The 27,327-nt window shown below is 43.7% G+C and overlaps 1 protein-coding gene across 1 annotated transcript in view; it reads left to right on the top strand.

Annotated features, from left to right (window-relative positions):
• The first annotated feature begins 2,027 nt into the window (after positions 1 to 2,027).
• The window catches only part of LOC124001307 (lysophospholipid acyltransferase 2-like), a 79,090-nt gene continuing 53,790 nt past the window's right edge, over positions 2,028 to 27,327 (top strand). Inside the window, exon 1 of the mRNA XM_046307989.1 lies at positions 2,028 to 2,280. Within this exon, the coding sequence (XP_046163945.1) occupies positions 2,197 to 2,280 (84 nt within the window). The 5' untranslated portion in view covers positions 2,028 to 2,196. The remainder of the gene's footprint in view (positions 2,281 to 27,327) is intronic.

The following is a 27,327-nucleotide window of genomic DNA, read 5'->3' as shown; positions in this document are numbered from 1 at the left end:
ACAATTTCCCTGACACCCGAAAGAAATCATTACATTTTGACTGCTTAGCAGGACAGAAAATGGTCCAATTTGCAGATTTATCAAGAGAACATCCCTGGTCATCCCTACTGTCTCTCATCTGGCGGAATCACAAAATACGAATGCTTTGTTTTTAAATGATGTCTGAATGTTGGAGTGTGAGCCTGGCTATCCGTAAATAAAATACAAATAAAATAGTGTCGTCTGGTTTGCTTAATATATAGAATTTAAAATTCTTAGCAATTTTACTTTTGATACTTAAGTATATTTTAGCAACTACATTTAATTTTGATACTTAAGTATATTTAAAATCAAATACTTTTAGACTTTTAATCAAGTAGTATTTTACTGGAGTCATTTTCTATGAAGTTTTCTTTATTTTTACTTAAGTATGAGAATTGAGTACTTTTCCCACCACTTCCGGTGCCCCGGGTGGGTGGAGTTTGCACATTTGAGACATTTCCTAGTGTCCATTTCCTGGTTTCCAAAAGTTTTCCCAATTTCAGTTTATGTAAAAATAAGTCATAAAAATAAGTCATTGTGTAGAGAATCCTTGTACCATCTAAACTGCTGTGAAATATATTTTCCATAGCAAAAAATAGTGTATTTGTACAAAATCAAAGTGAAAGATGCAAAAACAAAACTTAATAACGGGAAGCATAGAAATAGCTTATAGAAAACAGATCTACCGCTTTTTACACTTGCTTTCAGTGAGAACGACAGATCTATAACACACGTTTGTTTATGAATTTGATTGGGTTGCCCAAAAAGTTAAATATTGTAGCTTTAAGTAAAATCTCCACCCACCCTGGGCACCATGCCATGCAAAACGTTGCTGAACGTCCATCCTTATCTCAGAACATGGGCTTATGTCGCATTCATATCAACTGGGAACATGTAAATCTCTGACTTCCGAGCGTTCAAGATAACTGGGAACTCTGGAAGAAACTAACTCAGAGTGGGAAAAAATATTTTAGAATGTTCATCCAACTCTAAATTTCAAGTCCTAAACTGTTTTTTCCCCCCTAGAGCCACGACTTTCCGACCTGAAGATCACTAATGTCATGATTTGACCTTTTTTCGAGTTCCCAGTTTTTTAGAACGTGGCATGGAACCTCGGTAAAAACTAGGTCTATTAATGACGTCAGTGATCTTTAGGTTGGAAAGTCAGAACTCTAGAAAGATGCCAGAGTTTTTCTAGAATTCCGAGTTGGTTGACCGCTCAAAACAATTTTTCCTGTCAGAGTTAGTATTTTTCCAGTTCCCAGTTGTATTGAATGCTTGAAAGTTGTTTTGAACATGACATAAGCCCACGTTCTGACTTAAGGATGAACATTCAGCAACATTTTGCATGGTCTGGTGCCCCGGGTTGGCAACACATTCAAAACATGCCGTGTTCAAAACAACAGGGAGGTCAAATCATGACCTTAGTGATCTTCAGGTCGGAATGTTGGAGCTCTAGAAAAAGGCCAGAGTTCCCGAGTTGGAATTCTGAGTTGGATTACTATTCAAATAAACATTTCCCAGTCTGAGCTCATTTTTTTTTTAGAGTTCCCAGTTGTTTTGAACACATTGAAGTGGGAATTCTGAGATTTGTACATGGTACCAGTTGTCTTGAATATGGTGCTTTCAAGACAAGCGTGAACTCCGAAAAGAACGAGGTCAAATCATGACAGTGATCTTCAGGTCAGTGACCTTCAGGTTGGATGACTGTTCTAAACGATTTTTTTCCCCCAAGTTCCCACTAAAGTCGGAGATGTCCGAGTTCCGAGTTGTTATGAATGCGAAATTTTTCTTCTCCAAGTGGAATGCCTCATATGTACATGGGAGGAGTCCACGTGAGACACAGTCGACTTCAAATTTGATTCGTTTGGGAAAATGTACATAATATTTTCTGTGTCGTCCACATACATCTGATTGGTCACTTGAAATCACTTTCTCCACACGATAGGCTGAGAAATGTCATGGAGGGGGGGGGGGGCGCGGAATATATCCCTCCGCCCACACTGTCTTTGTTGTCGTTGGTGCTGTTTGATATGTGCTGTAGATTTTGGTGGCGCTGTAACACGGATGACAACCATCTAGCCTGGTAGTCCGTCGCAGCGGCAACAGCAGTTTTTCAACGGAGGAGAGTGTATCTGCGACGGCGAAGGGGAGCAAGGATTCACGGCCTCAATAATGGCTACTGAAACCACATCGTCCTGCACTGGCTCCAATTTACTGCAGCCGATAAGCGAGATAATCAATCTTCCTCTAGACCAGGTAAAACATATTTTTGAATTGATTATCTCCTTGGTTTTGGTGTACTGCTGTAGGTTAACTGGTTTTATTAGTGATGCAGAGATTGTAGCGTGCAGGCTACAATAACCTCATTGAATGCCGTCTTAATCATAAAGTCAGAGACGTCATTCGCTAGATTGTTGCATTATTGTAAAACATGTTTTAGGCCTACTAGATACTAATATTTTTACATTCTCGAAATGGTTGGAGAATTTGGTAACTTCAGCTTCTCGTGTATTGTTGAATGGTTTGGATTGTCAACTGTAGGATGTATTAGGCCTAGCACTTGCTTAATGAAAGTTCCATTCATTCAACACTATTTCCACCTAGGCTGCGCCACTGTTGCAAAACTTATAGGCCTATACTACCACCAATCGTTTTTTTTCCACACAGACAAAGCGGTCTACATTGACATCTTCTCAAGCGAGTAATTCATCAACCCTTTAAATCAATTAAATTGATACCAGTGTCTCTCCTAGCTAATCGCTTATTATTTAATGCGATTAGACTTGCCTACCACAATCAGTGTCCTGCTGTGTGTGACGTAGCCCACCAGTTGTGTAACAAGGTGTGGTCCATTGATAACTATTGCATATCGTGAGGGGTCGCTTTGACGTTAGCCTGCTAATGCTTGCTTTCTAAAATCACATTTCCGTTTATCACACACACAGCGGACTTTGTTAATACTCTGCTGTGTCACTGTGAGCCCTCTCTTCAATCATATCAAACTGTATCTTCCTGAGATCCCCAGGGGTTGTGTACAGCAGCATATGAAAAAACAGTTGGTCCCTCCAAATATGTGATGGGGACAGTAACCCAATACTGCTTCAAATCAATATGAACACTCAACCTCGTGTCTCTTTGCTATCACTGAATTGTCCTTTTACGGAGTAGGGCTGGGCGGAATATCGTATTTTACTATATACCAGTATTGATGCATGGATAGGATTGGGTTTTTACTTCACCTTTTATAATTGTATTTACATGTTTGGTTTCTTAAGTTTGATACGCAACTACTGCGCGTGTAATGTCCGTTTTTATAGTAAACTCGTTTTCTACTTGAGTCGTATTTCTCTCAGCTGCTGCATGCCTCTACTCACACCAAACCCTGCCCCTCAAGGAGCGAGCAGTGGCTCCACCACGGAGTCACGAACACTTTCTTGCCGTTCACTCTGTAGTCTCCACGGTCAGACAGATGCAAGTACTGTGTTGGTGACAACGACGCTGCTTTCCACAAGCGTTCAATACTTACTATTAGTTTGTATCTTGCTGTCTGCTAGTTTGTCTTTTCTTAGCAAGTTGTTGCTAAAATCCATCTTGTTAGCCGCTAATGCTAATCGCTAGCTAGCTTTCTAAATGTTATAAGAGTCGGAGCAAACGTAGATGGCTAAAACAGCCTGGTGCTGGTGTAGGCCTAGATAGCCTACCATTGCACAAACATTCCTATCTTAAATACGAGAGGCATAGGTGAATCATGAATGTTACTACTTCAACGAGGTTTAACGGTGATTGGTATCCAATAAGTAGTCCATCATTGTAAATAATAATTTGTTCTTAACTGACTTGCCTAGTTTAAAGGTTACATGTAAAATAAATAAATGTATTACCGCCACCTACTAGACTGGAGTATAACTCCCTTATACTTAAAATAAATAAATAAACAAAACCCTTACATCTAATCCTACACTCACTAAAAAGCCACCACCACACTCCACTATTTAAGTTGATCTAGTCCTACCTCAGGCCAACTGCCTGAAAGGACGGGACACCACCACTCAACACACCCTGTAACTCTTCTGACATCAAGTCTCCTACACCCAATTACCTCTGCAGCTCGCCTCAACCTAAATTTTCTGCAATTTCAGTTCCATCCCTGCAGTACATTTGATAACCATTATTATAAATGCTGACAACTTCTGCACTACTCTAACCCTGGAAACCTCAACCTGTTTCTCTCACACCGGACATTTCTGAACCCTAGTCCCATCGGCACCCCGACAATTAACACGTACCATTACTTTTCCCAATGCTACACATTCCTTTGTCTCATGCCCTTCTGCACACTTCTCACCCTTAGGAACCTCCCTCATACACATGGCTGCCTAATGGCCATATGCTTGACACCTGTAATAACATAATGTATTTGGCACAAAAGCTCATACAGGATAACTTGTACACAGTGCATTCAGAAAGTATTCATACCCCTTGACTTTTTCCACATTTTGTATCCTTATTCTAAAATGGCTTTGTTTCCCCCTTATCAGTCTACACACACTTCCCCTGTCTTTGATCAGGCATACAGCTCACTCTGCTTACTCTTATCTAACATTCTTCTTTGACAAACCATCTCCCTTTTCCCGCCATTCCTCCTCTGTATTACAAGTATACGGCAGGGTAGCCTAGTGGATAGAGCGTTGGGCTAGTAACCGGAAGGTTGCAAGTTCGAATCCCCGAGCTGACAAGGTACAAATCTGTTGTTCTGCCCCTGAACAAGGCAGTTAACCCACTTTTCCTAGTCCGTCATTGAAAATTAGGATTTGTTCTTAACTGTCTTGCCTAGTTAAATAAATAAAAATACGTCTCCTTGTGAATCTAGTGCACTTCTCCGGGCATACATCTTGTTCTTGCCTTCTCAAGGGATGCCGTTTTCCTTCTCTCCAGCACGTCCAGTCCCTTCCATGGATCCATGAATATGTTATCTCTCTCCTCTTATCTCTGTTGGCTTGCATATTTACAAAATGGGGAAGAGTATTCTGCACAAAATATCTTTCACATTAGTGTCCAGCTCTAGAGTTGGCCACTCTTTACATAACCAATGGCTGGTGGTCTATATTACCATTGGTGTCTATGGCTCAAGTAGCTCTAAATTAAATGCAGTCACCTCCAAAATGATTGGCCCTTTAATAAAGATGAGCAAAACATTTTATACTGATACAACTACTCAGAGGAGACATTTTCTTAGACCATTCTTCCATACAGAATCTTTCCAGGTCCTTCATATACTTCGGTCTGTGCTTATGGACTGCCCTCATTTCAAACCACATGTTTTCAATGGGGTTCAAGTCCAGAGACTGAGATGTCCATTGCAAAATGTTGATATTGTGGTCATTTAACCATTTCTTTGTGGATTTGATGTGTGCTTTGGGTCATTGTTTTGCTCGAAGATCCACTTGTGGCCAAGTTTCAGCCTCCTGGCAGAGGCACACAGGTTTTTGGCTAAAATGTTATGGTACTTGGTAGTGTTCATGACGCTATTGTCCTAACAAGAGCCCTAGGACCAGTGGAAGCAAAACAACCCCATAATCTAAAATATCCACCAACATAGTTTACAGTAGGTATGAGGTTATTTTCTGGACATGTATCCATCTTTTGACGACAAACCCACCGCTGGTGTGTGTGACCAGTCTCTGTCGCTGAAAAGCATCCCCATAGCATGATGCTGCCACAGCCATGCTTCACGGTAGGGATGGTGTTAGACGGGTGATGAGCTGTGCCTGGCTTTCACCCGACAGAGTGCTTTGCATTCAGGACAAAGAGTCAAATGTTTCTCATCAGACCACAGAATCCACAGAATCTTTTGCCTTATGCTCTGATTCTTTCACGTGTGTTTTTGCAAACTCCAGGTGTGCTATCATGTGTATTTATTTATTTTTCTTCCCAGGAGTGGCCACTCTCCCATAAATCCCAGATTGGTGAGGTGCTGTAGACTGTCCTTCTGGCAGGTTCTCCCAGCTCAGCCAATGAACTCTCGTTCTTTCATAGTGTGCCTTGGGTTCTTGGTCACCTCCTTGACCAAGGTCCTGATTGCCCGATTGCTCAGTTTGGTTGGATGGCCAACTCTAGGCAGTCTGGGTAGTTCCATATTTTCCAATGATGGAGACCACTGCTCTCAGAAACTTTAAACAGTCTTGAAATTGTTTTAAATTCATTACAATTCTGTCTTGGAGATCTATGGACAGTTCCTTGGACTTAAGTGTATTTTTTATTTAACTAGGCAAGTCAGTTAAGAACAAATTGTTATTTACATTGACGGCCTAGCCCGGCCAAACCCTCCCCCCGGCCAAACCCTCCCCTAACCCGGACGAGACTGGTCCAATTGTGCGCTGCCCTATGGGACTCCTGATCACGGCCAGTTGTCATACAGCCCAGGATCAAACCAGGGTCTGTAGTGATCAAATTTATTTATATAGCCCTTCTTAGATCAGCTGATATCTCAAAGTGCTGGTCAGAAAACCAGCCTAAAACTCCAAACCGCAAGCAATGCAAGTGTAGAAGCACGGTGGCTAGAAAAAAAACTCCCTAGAAAGGCCAAACCTAGGAAGGAACCAGGCGAGGAACCAGGGCTATGAGGGGTGGCCAGTCCTCTTCTGGCTGTGCCGGGTGGAGATTATAACAGAACATGGCCATGATGTTCAAATGTTCATAAATGACCAGCATGGTCAAATAATAATCACAGTGGTTGTCAAGGGTGCAACAGGTCAGCACCTCTACCGCTCCTGCTGTCTCTAGAGAGTTGAAAACAGCAGTTCTGGGACAGGTAGCCTGTCCGGTAATGCCTGAGATGCAGTGCCACTCTGGAGCCCTGATTGTAGTATAATATCTGACATGGACTATCAACTGTGGGACCTTTTTTTATATAGACTGGTGTGTTTTTCTAAATGTCCAAACAATTGAATTGACAACAGGTGTACTCTAATCAAGTGGTAGTGTCGTCTCAAGGAAATTGAATGTACCTGAGCTCCATTTGGAGTGTCATGGCGAGGGGTATGAGTACTTATGTAAATTAGATATTTATGTCACATTTATTGAAAATTAAATACAACATTTCTGAAAACATGTTTCCACTTTCTCATTATGTATGTATGCATCTATCTAGGCTCATCCATTTTGAATTCAGGCTGTAACACAACAATGTGGAATAAGTCAAGGGGTATGAATACTTTCTGGAGGCACTATCAGTCCTATGGGTTCTACTTCACTTGCATGAGTCATGATTTTCTGCCATTCATTGATGTCCTGTTTCAGAACGCCCTATACAGCGAACACAGGAAGTACAGGAAATCAGAATTGGGTTAGATGCGCTTCACTCTTTTATTTTATTTTAATGTGTGCATGAAAATATGAAGGAGCCGGTCGTTTGAAGTTGACGAGTGCCTTTTGCTTTGCCAACTGAACTTTAGCAATTACTCATATTAGCAAACTTATTTTCATTTCAAACGTAAAATTTCTCTAGTATAGGCTACTTATCGTGATGAAGAAGTGTTAATTTTCTGGATGGTAAAACGTTTTCAGTGTATAGAAAAGATAATGGTACTATATATTTTTTTTAATAGGATCATTGATAATTGACAATCGCCTAAATAAAAACTTGACAGTCCGGGAGAATCTAAAATTGTCATTGCGTGGGGCCCCCCATTGATTTTACATTTGAGTCACTCCGATAGCACAAGGCATAAGCAATGGAAAAATGTGTAGCATTGTAGGAAATTTACTTTAAAAGGGAAAACCGTTTCTGCGGCCAAGAGGGCCTCTAAAACTGCGCCATTGGCCACGCCCGCTACCCCCTAACTTCGCTACCGATGTCGTAGTTCTGTAATGTGGGCAGTGTAATCTGAGAAGGCCCCAGCCAGCTCCCCTCCCTGCTTTCTTGGTGTAGGCCTGCTATGAAATTGGCTCTCCACATGAAGTGCTTTGGCCCCTTCTATACTTCTGTACCACACCCCTTTCACCCACACTGAGGCAAGCTTGTGTGGGTGGGACTTGTTATAGCATGCCTGCAGGTTGACATACTCTTGGTAATGTGATCACCTGTCTGGTTTTAAAGGAAGTCTTTGGTCTAGCTTGTCATGCTGAGAAGTTCTTATTAGGATAGGTTGTTCAACATAATTAGCCTAGTTCTATGGTTAGTCAAATGAATAGCCTAGGGGTTTTTCGTAGGCCCATTGGCATTAGTATGAGTCACTGCACAAGTGTTCATTCTGTGTAACATATCATTGACCATTGCCTGGGGGCCAGGAGTGGCCCGTGAGTGTCACAGGAATTCCAGATATGCAACCAGGTATTGTTGCTCTATAATGACATGTTCTGGCAACACTGTCATTTGACCACATGCCTAATCCCGTGCTGTGAAATGGCGTTTATAATCCAAACCCTGCATTCCTTAATAGGGTCATTATTGTTGTGGTTTCATCTTTTTCCATATTAGTCCATCTGCTGTAATAACTGGTGCAAATAGCATTAGTGTGGAATTGTTTAAGAAAGCTGTGTCTGATCGGTCGTGAATGCACTCTCTTTAGAATGACGTATGTTAAAGTAAACCGCTTGGCTGAGTCGGGCCTCTCGCTCCTTCATCTTTGTCAAACATCAGCATGACTATGTTCCAATTAGAGAGGGAGAGAAGGAAACACTCCCAGAGTAATATTTAGCTTTTCGTGTGAAAATCATTGGTGTCGTGACACTTTTCTAAGCAACGGCTGAACTGAATGTGTCAATGTCACACAGCAAAGTACATGGATCACTATATTTGTTAACTCAACAGCATTTCTTATAATACATTATGGTAATAGTAAATTATGAAATTCAATTTTTCCTATTTTTGAACCTTTCCATGTACCTCCTTGAGAAAGTAGTGGACTCGGAAGCCCTTAACCACACTACAATGCCAGACTTAAAGGCTTTTGTCAACTCTCGTATGACGCTGACCAGCCTGTTACAATGAAGTCGTAAGCCTCAGAACGCCAATGCTCTAAGGCAGGGGTTTACTCTGCAGCGCTGGGACTTTTCCTCTGGAGAAAAGCATACTTTGTACCAATGATGCTTCACATTGTATGTTTAAAGCATTCACTACTAATGAACTACTCTGCTCTGTGGTTTTATTGGAATACAGTTTAATGCACATAATGTGATTGTTGTGGATAGTCAGGGTAATATAATAGTTTAAAACATTTCCATGCTTTGCAAGAAGTATGATTTCTGTAATAATCCTGTTTACATGGACAAATCAGGCTACTGATGGGCCTTTTGATAAATGCAGAAAATTACCAATCAAAATAAACCTACCACAGTGACTGTTATTTCTGTTAAGACTTTTTGATTCGGAGTTCGGACATATAAAGTTTGAAAACTATAAGATGCATACTTATAGTTTTTAAGAACTCACTTCACTCGCGCATAAGAGGGAGGCTTGCGCTACCTGGTGCTGGCACATACGCAGCTCTTATACACCGCTGTAATGCCTATTAATCTGTTTACATGTCCTAATCATTGGAAATATTGCTCAGAAAACCAGGTATTTTAATCGCTGTATACTTCAATTATGACTTCCATTTTAAGTTCAGCAGAGCAAGGTGTTGACATGACTAATGCCTAATGGAGGAAGGCTGGTTGCTAGCCCCCTAGTGATGGCTCAGTAATGGAGTAAGGCTGGTTGCTAGCCCCCTAGTGATAGCTCAGTAATGGAGGAAGGCTGGTTGCTAGCCCCCTAGTGATAGCTCAGTAATGGAGGAAGGCTGGTCCCTAGCCCCGTAGTGGTAGCTCAGTAATGGAGGAAGGCTGGTCCCTAGCCCCGTAGTGGTAGCTCAGTAATGGAGGAAGGCTGGTCCCTAGCCCCGTAGTGGTAGCTCAGTAATGGAGGAAGGCTGGTCCCTAGCCCCGTAGTGGTAGCTCAGTAATGGAGGAAGGCTGGTCCCTAGCCCCGTAGTGGTAGCTCAGTAATGGAGGAAGGCTGGTCCCTAGCCCCGTAGTGGTAGCTCAGTAATGGAGGAAGGCTGGTCCCTAGCCCCGTAGTGGTAGCTCAGTAATGGAGGAAGGCTGGTCCCTAGCCCCGTAGTGGTAGCTCAGTAATGGAGGAAGGCTGGTCCCTAGCCCCGTAGTGGTAGCTCAGTAATGGAGGAAGGCTGGTCCCTAGCCCCGTAGTGGTAGCTCAGTAATGGAGGAAGGCTGGTCCCTAGCCCCGTAGTGGTAGCTCAGTAATGGAGGAAGGCTGGTTTGCTGGTCTCTAGCCCCCTAGTGATAGCTTAGTAATGGAGGAATGCTTGTTGTGGTTGCTAGTCCCTAGCCCGGTAGTAATGGCTCAGGGACTAAAAGCCTGATCCCTGATTTCTCAGCGGAGGCTCATTCCCTTCCCTGCTCTCTCTAATTGGTGCACCTCAGGGGAGTATATTTGTTCCAATAGATTTTTTATTTTCTTTTTGCTGTTTACTTATGTGTAGTGCTACAGATGTACTGAAGAAGGAGGATGAGCCAGTGTGATATCTCCAGGGATATGGTTAGTGTTGGTCATAATATAAGAGCTCCTAAGGAGCTTGAGGAGCAAACTCATAGCCCAAAACTTAACATGGTGTAACTATTGCCCAAGGACCTGCATTCATTTGGCTACAGTTCTCATATTGGATTAGTACTACCCAGAACACTATCAATTGTTCAATTGAGGTTTTATTGAATTATCAGTAAGTCGACCGCACAATTTTATAAAACTACAAGAAGGACCAGGACCCCCCCCCCCCCCCCTAGTATTACTCGTCATTATTCCATTTGGGTTTGATTAGAAGCTCAAAATGGCCAGAAACAAAGCACTTCTGAAACTCGTCAGTCTATTCTTTTTCTGAGAAATTAAGGCTATTCCATGTGAGAAACTGAAGATCTCATACAACGCTGTGTACCACTTCCTTCAAAGCGCAAACGGGCTCTAACCAGAATAGGAAGCGTGGGAGGCCCCGGTGCACAACCGAGCAAGAGGACAAGCACATGAGTGTCTAGTTTGAGAAACCGACGCCTTACAAGGCCTCAACTGGCAGCTTCATTAAATAGTAACTCAAAACACCAGTCAACATCAACAGTGAAGAGGTGACTCGGATGCTGGCCTTCTAGGCAGAGTTCCTCTGTACCGTGTCTGTGTTATTTTGCCCATCTTGATCTTTTATTTTTATTGGCCAGTCTGAGATATGTCTTTTTCTTTGCAACTCTGCCTAGAAGGCCACCATCCCGGAGTCGCCTCTTCACTGTTGACTTTGACTGGTGTTTTGCGTTACAAGCCCTCAACTGGCAGCTTCATTAAATAGTAAGGCGTCTGTTTTCAAACTAGACACTCATGTGCTTGTCCTATTGCTCAGTTGTGCACCGGGGCCTCCCACGCTTCCTATTCTGGTTAGAGCCCAAAAAAGGCCAAAACAGGGAGAGGAACTGGGCTATGAGGAGGGGGCCAGTCATCTTCTGGCTGTGCTGGGTGGAGATTATAACAGAACATGGCCAAGTTGTTAAAATGTTCATAAATGACCAGCATGGTCAAATAATAATAATCACAGTAGTTGTCGAGGGTGCAACAAGTCAGCACCTCAGGAGTAAATGTCAGTTGGTTTTTCATAGCCGATCATTAAGAGTATCTCTACCACTCCTGCTGTCTCTCGAGAGTTGAAAACGGCAGGTCTGGGACAGGTAGCACGTCCGGTGAACAGGTCAGGATTCCATAGCCGCAGGCAGAACAGCCAGGTGGACTGGGGACAGCAAGGAGTCATCATGCCAGGTAGTCCTGAGGTGTGGTCCTCGGGCTCAGGTCCTCCAAGAGAATTAGAGAGCGCATACTTAAATTCACACAGGACACCAGATAAGACAGGAGAAGCACTCCAGATATAACAGACTGACCCTAGCCCCCCGACACAAACTACTGCAGCATAAATACTGGAGGCTGAGACAGGAGGGGTCAGGAGATGCTGTGTCTTAGACCACCGCGCCTCTCAGGAGCCCCCAAGTGCTTATGTAACATTAGCGTAGCCTGTAATACTATTAAGACTATATTATACATAGTTTTTATGTTCTAGTCTACCATTTTCAAGCAATTATCAAAAGGGTTATTTAAACACTATTGTTAAGCAGTTCAAATGAGAGATTCATTTGAATACACTGTTGGCTTCAAAGGAACTAGCCTGCTTCTCGAAAAGTGGTGTTGTATAGGCGTCAGATATTAATGGCTTAATGTTTGTTCTCCACAGCCCCTGGCTCTGTGCTGAAAGGTTCTGTCCCATTTCTATGCACTTCAGCCACCCCTTTCCCGTGGCAAGGGGTATCCTAGCAACGAGCTATGTTATTTTCTGTGTTACTGGGGCAACCAAGGTTGTACAGTTTTAGAATGTTTATTCCTCTATTTATATTTTCTGCATGAAACCCGTGAGTTGGGTTATGTACGTTAACTGTAGTGTGGTGTTGAAGCCGTCGGACCCCTGACCAGTCGACCTGCATGCTACAAAATACAAATGCTCTGCTTACTGATCCATAGGTAGCTAATTGGGCTACACTAATACTTAAAGTGAATCCAGTGAAACACCCATACATTGGTTGAATTGAAGTGACCTGTATGGTTTACAGTAAAATATCCTCCTGTGTATGACTTGCCTCCCAAGCATACTTTTGCAACTTTCCGCCCAGCTATAAAAGGCCATATCTTCTTATGACCAACACTAGTTGACTCATGAATGTTGCCACTGTGGAAACTGAAAGCAAATGTTGCCAGGAGCTTAAATCTATTGAGTTACAGTAGCCTATTTTAGCCCAGTTAAAATAACATGGGCATAAATTCACCTGTTGGTGTTGAGTACAGGTCTTGCTCTGTGTCTACCTTATACTATCTCACTCTGCATGTGGCTATTGAGGAATATTTATGTTGTTGAGATGTTTCACCAGTTTTGAGTGTTAAACAATATGGGTTAACCGTAGCAATGAAGTCCTCTTGCTTGCACAGCATTCTGGGAACCTTTCCCCTCAAACATGCCATTAACTGCCAACGGCCACTGAAGTTTATTTTATTTACAAAATCAATGTTCTGCTCCTTCCCTGACTTTTCCTAAATGCGTGTATTTTTACACTGCTCATTTGTCAGAATTTTGAAATCACAGACAAAAGTATTTAGCCTTTTTACTTATTTAAATGGTTTGTTCCCCCCCTCCCCCCCACACACACCTATTACTAATTTAACCCGCCAAGGCAATGTGCTGTATGACTTTTGGTACCCAGCCAGGTACTGATGCGTCTCTCTCTCCTCTCTGAATGAATGAATGACAAATTAATGGGATGGGTGATACTTGTGCACCTTACTTCACAATTTAATTTGTGACGTAAATTAATCATAAGAGGTTGAAGAGATTGATTTAATTTAGAAAGACAACATTAGTGTAATTATGAGTTTATCAGCAGCAAATCATTTCACTGTGTGCTTTGAGGGTTGATATCGTTCTCTTTAACATTTTACTTTGTAAAAAGAAGCTGTTTTACAGGACTGTTTTATTTACTGTAACGCTTTTACTAATCAAATGTATTGTCAGGGAAATGAAAACATATGCCATGTGTTGGTTGCAGTTGGCCTTTAGAATAATGCAGAACATATCTGTGACTCTATCCAACTTCATGATCGGGAAACAAACACTGCCAGTCAGCTTGAACAGCCTGGCTTATCGAAACTCATTTCACACATAAGAGTTAGACTATTGTCAATGTAATCTTTTCTATAGGCTGAGTGACCATATTAGATCTATCGGGTGTCAAAATTGTACATGAAGAGATGGGCGCATCTTGTAATTTAACAGATGCAGGGAAATAATCATCACTTTATCAAATCCTCCTTCAGAGTCGCATGCAGGTAAAACATCTGGATTTTTATATCGTATCAGAAAGAGCGTGTTCTGGTGTTTCTCCAACACTTCCCTTTGTTAAATCATTCAAGAGGTGCAGCTCTATTTCCAAATGTCCCCTTTTCCAAGAATATCTGTGCTGTCCATGCATTCAGCACATGACCAGTCCCCTGGGTGGTCACCCCCTGCTCCGGCAATGAAAACAACCTACTAACATAAACTCCTAATTAAAATATACTCTCTTTTTTCGCAATTCATCCTTTCCAATTGTTCATGCACTGGTGCTTTTCTTTATGAATACAGCAAATAATGTCACCTGTGCATCTGGCTGGTTATCTTTTTGTTTCTACTTTGTCAAAAGAAGCTGTAACTGGACTATATTAATTAATGTAACTCGATTACTAATCAAATGTACAAATGAAGTTGGTCAAATGGATTACACTAATGTTTTTATTTTAAGGGAAACCAAAATAGGCAATAGCCTGCTTTTTCTAGGACTTTGTAGAATTATACAAAACATATCCTTGATTCTAAACTCTTTTTTTAAATTGAGAGGTATCTTAATGCAATGAGTCTTTTTATAATTTCTGCACTATTTATCAAGCTGTTGGTGCTTATGTTTGCTGCACTTTTGGGTGTTGATATGCATCTGATGTGTATGCTAAAGGGGCACCCGGCAACGCTCCATAGCAGGTATTTATAAGCTGAAAGGACAGGCGGTTTGGTGTTAAACAGCCATTCAGTGGGATTGAGCTCTCCTCCACGGATAAACAAGACAACACTTAAACACTCACTGCCACTTCTCCTTTTCATTTTACACACTGAAGGGTTTAATTTGTCAGCTGACTGGGGATTGACTCCCTGTCTGTGGAATAACCTTCAGCAAAGCTCAATAGTTGCCCATCACATGGCAGTCTAGGCCTACACCTTGTTGATGATGTCAGTGGTTTCTCTGCTGTGCTTGCTATGATGAAGGTGGCCAACTTTGGTGCAAAACACTTTTCAGGAGTGTATATGTGGACTGTGTTGGGATTGTATGTTTTACATTTTGTAATGTATTGCCGTCTTGGCCAGGTCTCCTTTGCTAAAGACAATGTCTCAGTGGGCTTTTCCTGGTTAAATAAAATCACTGCATTAAGATATACTATGATTATCTCTCTGTAAAGTATGACTGTCTAATGTGTTTTAGTTTGGCTTATGTACTTCCATTTCTGTAATTGTGTTGCATTGGATACACGTCATCTGAAGGCTAGTGGGTTTACTGCGAGTGATGTTGCAGATTTTCCCAACCTCCCATTCTTTGAGTGAGCAGCTGACAGGGGTGCTGCTGTGTCCACACTAGTCTTCACAGGTCCTAAAAGTTGGCCCTGTTCTGAAAATGATCTGGGGCTTTCCCACCCGGACCTGATATTCATTACGTTGTTTAATATAAGGACACATTCCCAACAGACCCGAAGACATCTAGACCCGTTCTGTATAGATCGGATCTGGACCCGGTTCAAACCGAGTGAGGGAAGCAGCAGAAAACTACTTTTCTAAAGCTACTTTATTAACCAAAGCGGGAGAGGGATTCATGTTCTTCCGGACAAGTCAGTTAAAATGACCCGCGTGATACCTGTGACAATCCTAGAGCAGACATTATTTAGAATTATGGATCCCGGCTCTGTCTCAGTATTCGGGTACAGGTGGATCCATGAAGACCCCTAGTCCACACACACTCCCAATGGACAGATGGCGACCGCGTTCACTCTGACCAGTAACATCAAGGCCTCTTTGGAAGTCTCCAGGGTGTCCAGCTGTTCATTTAGGATTCTTAAAATGCCTGTCGTGGTGCTCGTTGGTTGTGACCACAAACTAAAATTAAACCCCTGCAGAGATAATGCAAATCATTTTTTTGTTTTTTTTTGTTTTTAAAGGGTAATTTATCCTGGTAGAGGTAGGGGAAAAACAAGTGGGCTGGCTTCTCAGAAAAGTTATCTTCTCGTCTTCCTTTCTTTCAACACAAAGTCACCCTATGGAAATTCCCCCACCAATGCCCCTTCACAGATGGGATTTTCAAATCCCCACACCACTTTGGACAAGGGTTATTTGCATACCCTGATGCAAGCAAATAGTTTCAAAGGTACAAACAGAATATCTAACATGACGATAGCCAAAAGCAGGCTAGCGGTCTGACTTGGTTGCTTGCAAGGTCACAGAATGAGTAAAAGAAAGCTGTTAGGTCGAAGCACAAAGGACCATGACTTACAGAAACCAAAGTCCTTCCTGTCTTCTTTATCTTAAGAGAAAATGAGGAAGTAAGGCGGTAGGTAAATTTTTAGGGTATAAACGCTGCAGTAGACCATCAGTGGTGATGGATTTCAAAACCATTTTCTACGTCTACTGCTGAGCTAGTGTTGCGTAACACACCTCTTTGAACTTTCTGTACTGATTTAATGGTTACTAAAGGATTGTGACCAAGACTGCACGTCTGAATAAACAGTGAAAGTTGGGTTACATATTTCAAACATTAACAGCCAAGTGCAGGCTGTTTTTTCATGCTGTGTAATGTGATCATTTTTATATTTTTTCCCCCCTCAGCTTTGTGTGAATGGGAAAGGAGAGCTGGGCAGCCTATTCCGCAGTCTCCCAGCGTTAGCACGGGAACACATGACACTTTCTGAGTCACTGCCTCCAGACCAGGCCCCCTGAGTTACAATGTCCGAAAGACAAACCCCGTTGCCTCTTGGCACGACTCCCATATGCTGCAATCAGCTGGTTTGCTAAAGCCAGGTTGGTGTCACTGAAGGGGCCCATCAAGGTTTTTTACTGTAGGCAGTGACTTAGGCTCAACCAGGCATTGGCTGTCACCCAGACACCACTGAGGTGAGTCACTCTCCAGGGTCTCTCCAAAAGCCAGAGGGGTGGCTTCTAGACTATTCCTGGACAAACTTGTCCTCACCCAGGATATGGAGCTCTGAGGGAAACCTATATTTTAACAAGTGTGTAAACAGTCCTGGAAAGACCCAAGCAGTCCCCACTAGAAGCATACCACTCAAAATGTGATGTCGGGTTACATATAGCCTACTGTACCTAGACTACTGTACATTTCCAGGGGATACTGCACTTCAGTTAAAACCACACTTCAACTGCTCCCTGACCTCCTGGCTATGAGAGGTTCCATGACATATAAATTGAACCTTTGTGTACGTTGTAACGACAATGTAAACACGATGACATCATTTGTCCTGGCACAGCATTTGTAAGTAGTATTATGTAACGATATGTACTCACTCACACTGTACTTAGGTTTAATCTCAGAACTGCTTGGGTTGGGACTGCTGCAGCACACTCCAAGCAACAGAACAACAGACAAACTATTGGCTATTTGGACTGCTGCCAGAGCCATTCATGATACTATTGGGCTGAGTCACAGGCCTGACAGAATAGAACACCTCAGTCTCACTCCTGCGTTAGCTGACAGCCAGTGAGCGAGGACTGCATCGATGCAAATAAGGCATATTTCCTACATAAGCAAGTCAGTTGAGCTGAGATAAGCGCATAACTTTGGAGGCGTCAAACAATGTCGAGGAAGGAAACTGGTATGGAGGGCTCACAGGAGAAAAACAAAGGGACGTTCACTGAGGACATAGAAACACTGTGTACAGCTGTGGCTTTTGATGCTTATCAATGTACAGTGAGCCTACACAAATGCGCGCACACACACACACATTGTCCATTTGTGGTGGGATATAATGTGAAACAGCCCACACAGGCATTCTCTCTCCTGCCTTTCTCTGTCCATCTGCCTCTGTCCCTTCCTTTCTCTTTCTGTTAGATGCTATACTTACTCTCTGTTGACATGGTTACATAGCTACTGCATGGAAATGCTTGTGACATCAAGTCAAACAAATTTCAGTCCCAAATTTAATCATCATAACATTTCCTAGCAGCCTTAATGAACCACTTCTACATCCCAGACCTCCACACAGGAAGCTCTCTCTGTAACACACATATGACATGTCAGAAATATAAGTCCATATAATGTGTTTGCCACACAAACAATGTGTTTAGTGGGAACAGATTGTTTTGAATGTGTTCGCTTTGTATAGAACGCTGCCTTTTGGTAAGAGGAAGGATACATTGAGAGGAGTTGGCTTCAGTTTATGCTAAGAGGTTTAATAGGAGATTGCATGTGAATTTTTATTAGGCTTCAGGCCATTTCAATATTCCAGGTACACACACACTGGCTATGAATTGGCACATCTTTGTGTACTTGCTTGTGCAGGGTGGATTGCAGGACGTACACTAAGGTAGTAGTATCTCTGAGGCTGCCCTGTCGGGAATGCCTGATGATCCTCCGGCTGTTAATAGCCCGGTCCGGCCGCAGCGCCTGCCTGTGTTCAGTAGATCAGCACAGAGATGAGTTTTTTTTATATTTTATTTTACCTTTATTTAACCAGGCAAGTCAGTTAAGAATACATTCTTATTTTCAATGACGGCCTAGGAACAGTGGGTTAACTGCCTGTTCAGGGGCAGAACGACAGATTTGTACCTTGTCCGATTTGTACCTACACAGCATGTTTCTAAACTCTATTCAGTCCAACTGTCTCCAGCTATCATGCTACACAGCATGTTTCTAAACTCCATTTAGCTTTACACTGCCTCCAGCTATCATGCTACACAGCATGTTTCTAAACTCCATTTAGCTTTACACTGCCTCCAGCTATCATGCTACACAGCATGTTTCTAAACTCCATTTAGCTTTACACTGCCTCCAGCTATCATGCTACACAGCAAGTTTCTAAACTCCATTTAGCTTTACACTGCCTCCATCTATCATGCTACACAGCATGTTTCTAAACTCCATTTAGCTTTACACTGCCTCCAGCTATCATGCTACACAGCATGTTTCTAAACTCCATTTAGCTTTACACTGCCTCCAGCTATCATGCTACACAGCATGTTTCTAAACTCCATTTAGCTTTACACTGCCTCCAGCTATCATGCTACACAGCATGTTTCTAAACTCCATTTAGCTTTACACTGCCTCCAGCTATCATGCTACACAGCAAGTTTCTAAACTCCATTTAGCTTTACACTGCCTCCAGCTATCATGCTACACAGCAAGTTTCTAAACTCCATTTAGCTTTACACTGCCTCCAGCTATCATGCTACACAGCATGTTTCTAAACTCCATTTAGCTTTACACTGCCTCCAGCTATCATGCTACACAGCATGTTTCTAAACTCCATTTAGCTTTACACTGCCTCCAGCTATCATGCTACACAGCATGTTTCTAAACTCCATTTAGCTCCATTTTACACTGCCTCCAGCTATCATGCTACACAGCATGTTTCTAAACTCCATTTAGCTTTACACTGCCTCCAGCTATCATGCTACACAGCATGTTTCTAAACTCCATTTAGCTTTACACTGCCTCCAGCTATCATGCTACACAGCATGTTTCTAAACTCCATTTAGCTTTACACTGCCTCCAGCTATCATGCTACACAGCATGTTTCTAAACTCCATTTAGCTTTACACTGCCTCCAGCTATCCCTTTCTTCAGGAGCACATGCATGGCAAACTGAATGAATCCAAATGAAGGCTGTTCACCTGACATTTGCCTTCCATTTTGACAGTCATTTTCAACGTCTGTCTGGCCAGTGCCTCTGCAACCTTTTAGCATTTAAACTGAAAAATAATTTCTGTTTGATTAGAGTAAATTGTATCCAGGGTTGAGTGTGCATATTCACTGTCTTTATCATTGGGTCAGTGCCGCTCGTTTTGTTTTTGGACAATAATTTCCTCGTCCAGATTAGATGGACGTCATTCTATTTGTCTTTTATTTGCGTATTGGATCAGATGTCACTTTTATTGATCCTTTTATCAGTGACAGCAGAGTAGACTACCCTCAAACTTTAGTCGTATATAAAATAATTTAGCTAATGTCTCCAGTCATATAAAGTGTAGTAGAATTGCTTGTATGCTATCTGATATAGTACATAGCCTAGGCCTACTTTAATCCACTATGCACTGCATTGAACAGTCTTTTGTGAACTGTGATTGAGTTATACAACTTAATCTAAATTGGGGCTGTCCAATCTAGTGTTGCACTGTATCCCGGTACCGCGCCAGTATCAACATCTTAGAATACCATCGTACTGTTTCATATGATACTACCGACTTACATGGAACCCAAACCGGCCGCGTGCGCCATTGTGCATACATTTTATTTTGTCCCCCTACACCAAACGTGATCACTACCCCGCAGGTTAAAATATCAAAACAAGCTGAACCAATTTCATTAATTTGGGGACAGATCAAAAAGTATGGCAACGTAGACGCTCGTTGGCGCAATATTTGAATAACATAGATTTCTACATTTATTTTGCAACGCTTGCGCACGCGACGAGCGGTGTGGTCAGCCTATTATTCTGCCCTACCGATCTAAAGAACCTGCTGGCGCCTGTTAGAAAATGTTTTATCAAGTCTTGTTTATAGATTCAGTTGAATTGAAGCAACAGCCACTAGTCTGTTGTATGAGCAGGTCTAATAATATCCACTTCACTTTCATGCGCACATCACGTGGCAGCTGTAATCAACCAGCCCTCAATCACCTGCTTCTCTCCGCATCCCCCACCAGCCCTCACTCACCTGCTGCTCTCCGCATCCCCCACCAGCCCTCACTCACCTGCTGCTCTCCACATCCCCCACCAGCCCTCACTCACCTGCTGCTCTCCGCATCCCCCACCAGCCCTCACTCACCTGCTGCTCTCCGCATCCCCCACCAGCCCTCACTCACCTGCTGCTCTCCGCATCCCCCACCAGCCCTCACTCACCTGCTGCTCTCCGCATCCCCCACCAGCCCTCACTCACCTGCTGCTCTCCGCATCCCCCACCAGCCCTCACTCACCTGCTGCTCTCCGCATCCCCCACCAGCCCTCACTCACCTGCTGCTCTCCGCATCCCCCACCAGCCCTCACTCACCTGCTGCTCTCCGCATCCCCCACCAGCCCTCACTCACCTGCTGCTGCTCTCAGCATCCCCCACTCACCTGCTGCTGCTCTCAGCATCCCCCACTCACCTGCTGCTGCTCTCAGCATCCCCCACTCACCTGCTGCTGCTCTCAGCATCCCCCACTCACCTGCTGCTGCTCTCAGCATCCCCCACTCACCTGCTGCTGCTCTCAGCATCCCCCACTCACCTGCTGCTGCTTTCAGCATCCCCCACTCACCTGCTGCTGCTCTCAGCATCGCCCACTCACCTGCTGCTCTCCTCATCCCCCACCAGCCCTCACTCACCTGCTGCTCTCAGCATCCCCCACTCCCCTGCTGCTGCTCTCAGCATCCCCCACTCCCCTGCTGCTGCTCTCAGCATCCCCCACTCCCCTGCTGCTGCTCTCAGCATCCCCCACTCACCTGCTGCTGCTCTCAGCATCCCCCACTCACCTGCTGCTGCTCTCAGCATCCCCCACTCACCTGCTGCTGCTCTCAGCATCCCCCACTCACCTGCTGCTGCTCTCAGCATCCCCCACTCACCTGCTGCTGCTCTCAGCATCCCCCACTCACCTGCTGCTGCTCTCAGCATCCCCCACTCACCTGCTGCTGCTCTCAGCATCCCCCACTCACCTGCTGCTGCTCTCAGCATCCCCCACTCACCTGCTGCTGCTCTCAGCATCCCCCACTCACCTGCTGCTGCTCTCAGCATCCCCCACTCACCTGCTGCTGCTCTCAGCATCCCCCACTCACCTGCTGCTGCTCTCAGCATCCCCCACTCACCTGCTGCTGCTCTCAGCATCCCCCACTCACCTGCTGCTGCTCTCAGCATCGCCCACTCACCTGCTGCTGCTCTCAGCATCGCCCACTCACCTGCTGCTGCTCTCAGCATCGCCCACTCACCTGCTGCTGCTCTCAGCATCGCCCACTCACCTGCTGCTGCTCTCAGCATCGCCCACTCACCTGCTGCTGCTCTCAGCATCGCCCACTCACCTGCTGCTGCTCTCAGCATCGCCCACTCACCTGCTGCTGCTCTCAGCATCGCCCACTCACCTGCTGCTGCTCTCAGCATCGCCCACTCACCTGCTGCTGCTCTCAGCATCGCCCACTCACCTGCTGCTGCTCTCAGCATCGCCCACTCACCTGCTGCTGCTCTCAGCATCGCCCACTCACCTGCTGCTGCTCTCAGCATCGCCCACTCACCTGCTGCTGCTCTCAGCATCGCCCACTCACTTGCTGCTGCTCTCAGCATCGCCCACTCACTTGCTGCTGCTCTCAGCATCCCCCACTCACCTGCTGCTGCTCTCAGCATCCCCCACTCACCTGCTGCTGCTCTCCGTCTGCTCTTCATGTACATCTATTCCAGAGTTTTCAGAGTTTTATAAATCATTTAGCTGTTATGGTGAGCAGGGATCCAGATCATGAGTCTTCTGTTAGATTTGTACATTTTGTTAAATTGGAGCAGCAAGCAATGTTGATACGTTGTATCATTTCATGACCTGTTATAACTGAGAGCACAGACCAGTCTGAGTAGACTGCAAGTTCATTGTCATGCAGCCTCTGAGTGTCAGAGGGAAAATGGAGCACTGCTTTGTGACTGGCATGCTTGCAGCTTTACAGCAAAGAAAACGACTTGTCTCTAGCCTCAACGGTTAAAAAAATATGACCCATTTCCCCGGAGGTTTTCTTACTATCGTGATTCACATGCGTTTTATTTACAGTGACGTCAAAGCATTTGCCCCGGTCTGATTTTTCTCTATTTTTGATACTCAATGTTATCAGCTCTTCAACCTAAACCTAATATTAGATAAATGGAACCGGAGTTCACAAATAACAAAACAAATATACCCATTTTATTTCATTAACAAAGTTACGCAACACCCAATTCCCCTGGAGGAGGATGTCTTCTATGTAATGAATAGCGTTGAGATTCCCTGCAATGACGACAAGCTCAGTCTGATGACGCTGTGACGCACTGCCCCCAGACCATGACGGACTCTCCACCTCCAAATTGATCCCGCTCCAGAGTACAGGCCTCGGTGTAATGCCTTCCTTCGACGATAAATGCAACTCAGACAATCACCCCTGGTGAGACAACACCGTGACTCGTCAGTGGAGAGCAATTTTGCCAGTCCTGTCTGGTCCAGCGACGGTGAGTTTGTTCCCAAAGGCGACATCGTTGCCGGTGATGTCTGGTGAGGACCTGCCTTACAACAGGCATACAAGCCCTCAGTCCAGCCCCTCTCAGCCTATTGCGGACAGTCTGAGCACTGATGAAGGGATTGTGCATTCCTGGTGTAACTCGGGAAGTTGTTGTTGCCATCATGTACCTGTCCCGCAGGTGTGATGTTCGGATGTAACGATCCTGTACAGGTGTTTTTACACGTGGTCTGCCACTGCGAGGACGATCAGCTGTCCGTCCTGTCTCCCTGTAGTGCTGTCTTAGGCATCTCACAGTACGGACATAGTAATTTATTGCCCTGGCCACATCTGCAGTCCTCATGCCTCCTTGCAGCATGGCTAAGGCACTTTCACACAGATGAGCAGGGACCCTGGGCATCTTTCTTTTGGTGTTCTTCAGAGTCAGTAGAAAGGACTTTTTGGTGTCCTAACTTCTCATAACTGTGACCTTAATTGCCTACCGTCTGTAAGCTGTTAGTGTCTTAACGACCGTTCCACAGGTGCAATGAAGATCTGTGAAGTTATTTGAATTCTTTGAAAGACAGGGTCCTGATTTTTTTTTATATATATATATATTTTTTTTTGCTGAGTTTGCGTAGGATTGTGCCTTTAGCTGCTGGACAATGAAATAAAATTTAATTGAAAACCAATTGAAAATGAGAAAAAAGGTTACTTGTTTCAGTGGTATATGGAAGTCTTTTAGAAAATAAATGCTTGCAAGTTTGGTTGGGTTTTGGCTAAGCAAGGTAATACTTGCCTCCAAAATAATAATTTAGTTAAACTTTCAGTTTCCAAACAATTAAGTATACGTTTTCAAAATGCATACTGCTTCCAGCTCATTGCAAAGTGGTGTGTGATGTACTGAAGCCTACCAAGTTGTCTAGTCACTTGAATGGCAAGCGTGCTTCAATTACCAATTGGGAATGATTTTTAAAATCGTGGCAATGATTGGGGTCATTTAAAGCACGTTTCACGTCAGCAGCAACAAACAGCTGTTTGAGATTTATCAGCAGCTCTCTGGCTACATCCACTAATATTTGCATCAATCAATAGGCTAAAATGCATTTCACAATGTGAGCTTTTTTCTCCAGGACAATTTGCAGGTGCCAATTTGATCAGCTTTTCATTTATTTTAATTGTCCAGAATTCTGCTTTTACCTGCTGATGAAATCCTCATTGTCAGGGGTTGTCTTGGGGAGGCAGACTGAAGTCCTCATAGATGCTGCAGACTTGGCTTCTCTCTGCTCTTACCCAGACTCAAAGCAGAGCAATGGCGTAGGCCAAGCCCCTGTCTCGCTGCAGGTGTGTGTGGCATGCTATTTGATGTTTAACCTGAGCAGACATGCAGACATGCTTTCAACATGAAAGTTGAAAGCATGTCGTCTTGCAGGGGAGGGGGTGTGTTGGCCATGAATGAGGCTGTTATTAGGTTTGAGAGTTGGAATGGGCAATAGAATGTGGAAAGAGTGGCCTATCCTTGTCTTCTGTTACTGAAATAAGACTTTAGGGCTTTCAGCTTCATCACAGCACCATCTTGTAGGCCGACTGAACTGTACTACTGTGGCACCTGCTGATTCCAACACAACCTTGTTGTCTTTGTCCAACGACTGCAGTAAAAGAGATATTTATGCATTGTCTTTTGGTTGATTTTTCTCCCTCAATAACCCCGTTTCCATATGCAGTGTATATATTTATTTAAAAATAATAATAATCACGACAGCTGTGATAACAGGATGTGTTCGTTCAACATGGTGTTATACTTTTGTCTGTAAAATAAAAAAAGCAGTAATGAGATATTGTGTGTGTGGTCTTCCCACTACGACTCAGGAAACCATGTTGTTTATTAGGCTACAGATGAAATAGGTTATGATGAACTTCACAGGGTGGAGAAAGTGCACGGTAATGAGCTAGGTATGCCTTATCAATAAATATTGAGTGTCTACAAATATTCTCACTCTTATCCATAATAAGACTGGCCTACCCAGGCAGACTGGCCTACCCAGGCAGACTGGCCTACCCAGGCAGACTGGCCTACCCAGGCAGACTGGCCTACCCAGGCAGACTGGCCTACCCAGGCAGACTGGCCTACCCAGGCAGACTGGCCTACCCAGGCAGACTGGCCTACCCAGGCAGACTGGCCTACCCAGGCACATTTGCTGTTTATAATAACAGTAAGGCACCTCTGGGATTTGTGGTATATGACCAATATTCCATGGCTAAGGGCTGTATATTCAGGTACTCCACATTGCGTTATGTGTGTAGAACAGCCCTTAGCCGTGGTATATTGGCCATATTACCTAATTAAATGTTTACACTGCCACGGTTTGCTTCAGTGATGAGGTAGCCTACGTCCTTGGCCTTAGTGTTACATTTTTTAAAAAGTCTCCTGTTAATCTCAGTGACTTTAATATAGTCATAATATGCATCCTATACTACATGGCGACAAGAAAACATCTTTATTTAAAACATTTTTTTGCTGATGCACAAGGAGATGTATGAGTATTCAAACCGCTTCTCCATCTCACATCCTTCATTTATTCACTCTCTCATTCATCAGCTGTTGTCCTTCTAGATTTGGATCTATGGATCTGCCAACTTTGCTTTTCTCGCAGGCGTTCGCCTATTTCCTGTATTGGGAGCAGATGTAAATAAGATGAGCGTTGGGGAAAATGTCATAATTGTATTCCACGGAAAAAATGGCAAAATGCTAATGAGTGACAAGGCTATATTTATCATCCCCTGACTCTTGCTGAAGGGCATTAGGCCAGAATGAAAGTAGTGCTTCTTCAAAGAGATTATTTCTGGGCTGTGGGCTTCTAACCTTGGATTGTGTGCGAAGGAAGCACTATTTAAGGTTTAATTTAACATATTAGTGTGTTTCAAAAGATATACTGCTAGTTGGGTGACAGGTAGCCTGGCGGTTAGAGCGTTGGGCCAGTAACCGAAAGGTTTCTGGGTCGAATAGCCGAGCCGAGAAGGTGACAACTGTCTGTGCCCTTGAGCAAGACAGGGGTGGTGTAATACTGACCCATTTTAAAACACATTTCCCTGGACCTATCCAATGGGGTGGTGTAATACTGACCACTTTTTAAAACACATTTCCCTGGACCTATCCAATGGGATGGTGTAATACTGACACATTTTAAAACATATTTCACTGGACCTATCCAATGGGGTGGTGTAATACTGACACATTTTAAAACATATTTCACTGGACCTATCCAATGGGATGGTGTAATACTGACACATTTTAAAACGACACATTTCCCTGGACCTATCCAATGGGGTGGTGTAATACTGACCACATTTTAAAACGACACATTTCCCTGGACCTATCCAATGGGATGGTGTAATACTGACACATTTTAAAACGACACATTTCCCTGGACCTATCCAATGGGGTGGAGTAATACTGACTACATTTTAAAACGACACATTTCCCTGGACCTATCCAATGTGTGTGACGTCAAATTCTTATACTTTTTTTGGTGATGTAGTAATTAGGTGAGGAGAATGCAGGCAGGCATTCAGTCAGACTATTCGGTTATGTGTTGCTGTTTGTCAGATGTTGAAGAGATACGGACTGTGGGGGGGTACATTACATAGACAGTCCTGAGAATGGTACAGTATATAAACACTAGTGTTGCACGGTATACCGAAACCTAAACTTTTTTTGATACAATTATACTTTAAAGCGTTCAGTACTATAGTTTTTGTTATGTTCAGTGCTGTGAAATGTGTCTCACGTGATTGAAAGGATCACGTCTGTCTTACTGCAGCCTGTTTTATAACGCAAAGAGGAAGGTTAGTGCCTGCTCCAGTTACTCAGTTGTTGCTAGAGCTGTCTGGACTGCATTGTCAGCTCCCCTCTCAGGCTTCAATTAAACACACTTGAATTATGCCACAATGCATGTTGAAACTGTTCGCAAAACAGTGTCCTTACATGCTAGAACACTTTTTTTTACAATAGAAGATGAAGCTGGTAGCTTCCATAGCTGTGGAATGTTTTGAGTAGGGGGTGCCGAGTATAAAGTCACCTAAGCAAAGGACAAGATTCAGTAATCGTAGGAAATGTTAAATACATTTGTCAAAGTTTTATATAATTACTCCTGTCTATACAGAAATACATTTAATAATTCAAAGTATTTAACCAGAGAGCATGACTCATCAAGAAACGAGGATCATTTGTTTCTTTTAAAACAATAGCTGTGGATTGGTTCAAATCACAAGTGTGGAGGCCTGTGCCTAGT

This window comes from Oncorhynchus gorbuscha, linkage group LG17 (genome assembly GCF_021184085.1).
Source record: "Oncorhynchus gorbuscha isolate QuinsamMale2020 ecotype Even-year linkage group LG17, OgorEven_v1.0, whole genome shotgun sequence".
In the NCBI taxonomy this organism is placed as follows: domain Eukaryota; kingdom Metazoa; phylum Chordata; class Actinopteri; order Salmoniformes; family Salmonidae; genus Oncorhynchus; species Oncorhynchus gorbuscha.
The sequence above is the reverse complement of the archived record's forward strand: the minus strand, read 5'-3'. Positions and strand labels throughout refer to the sequence as shown.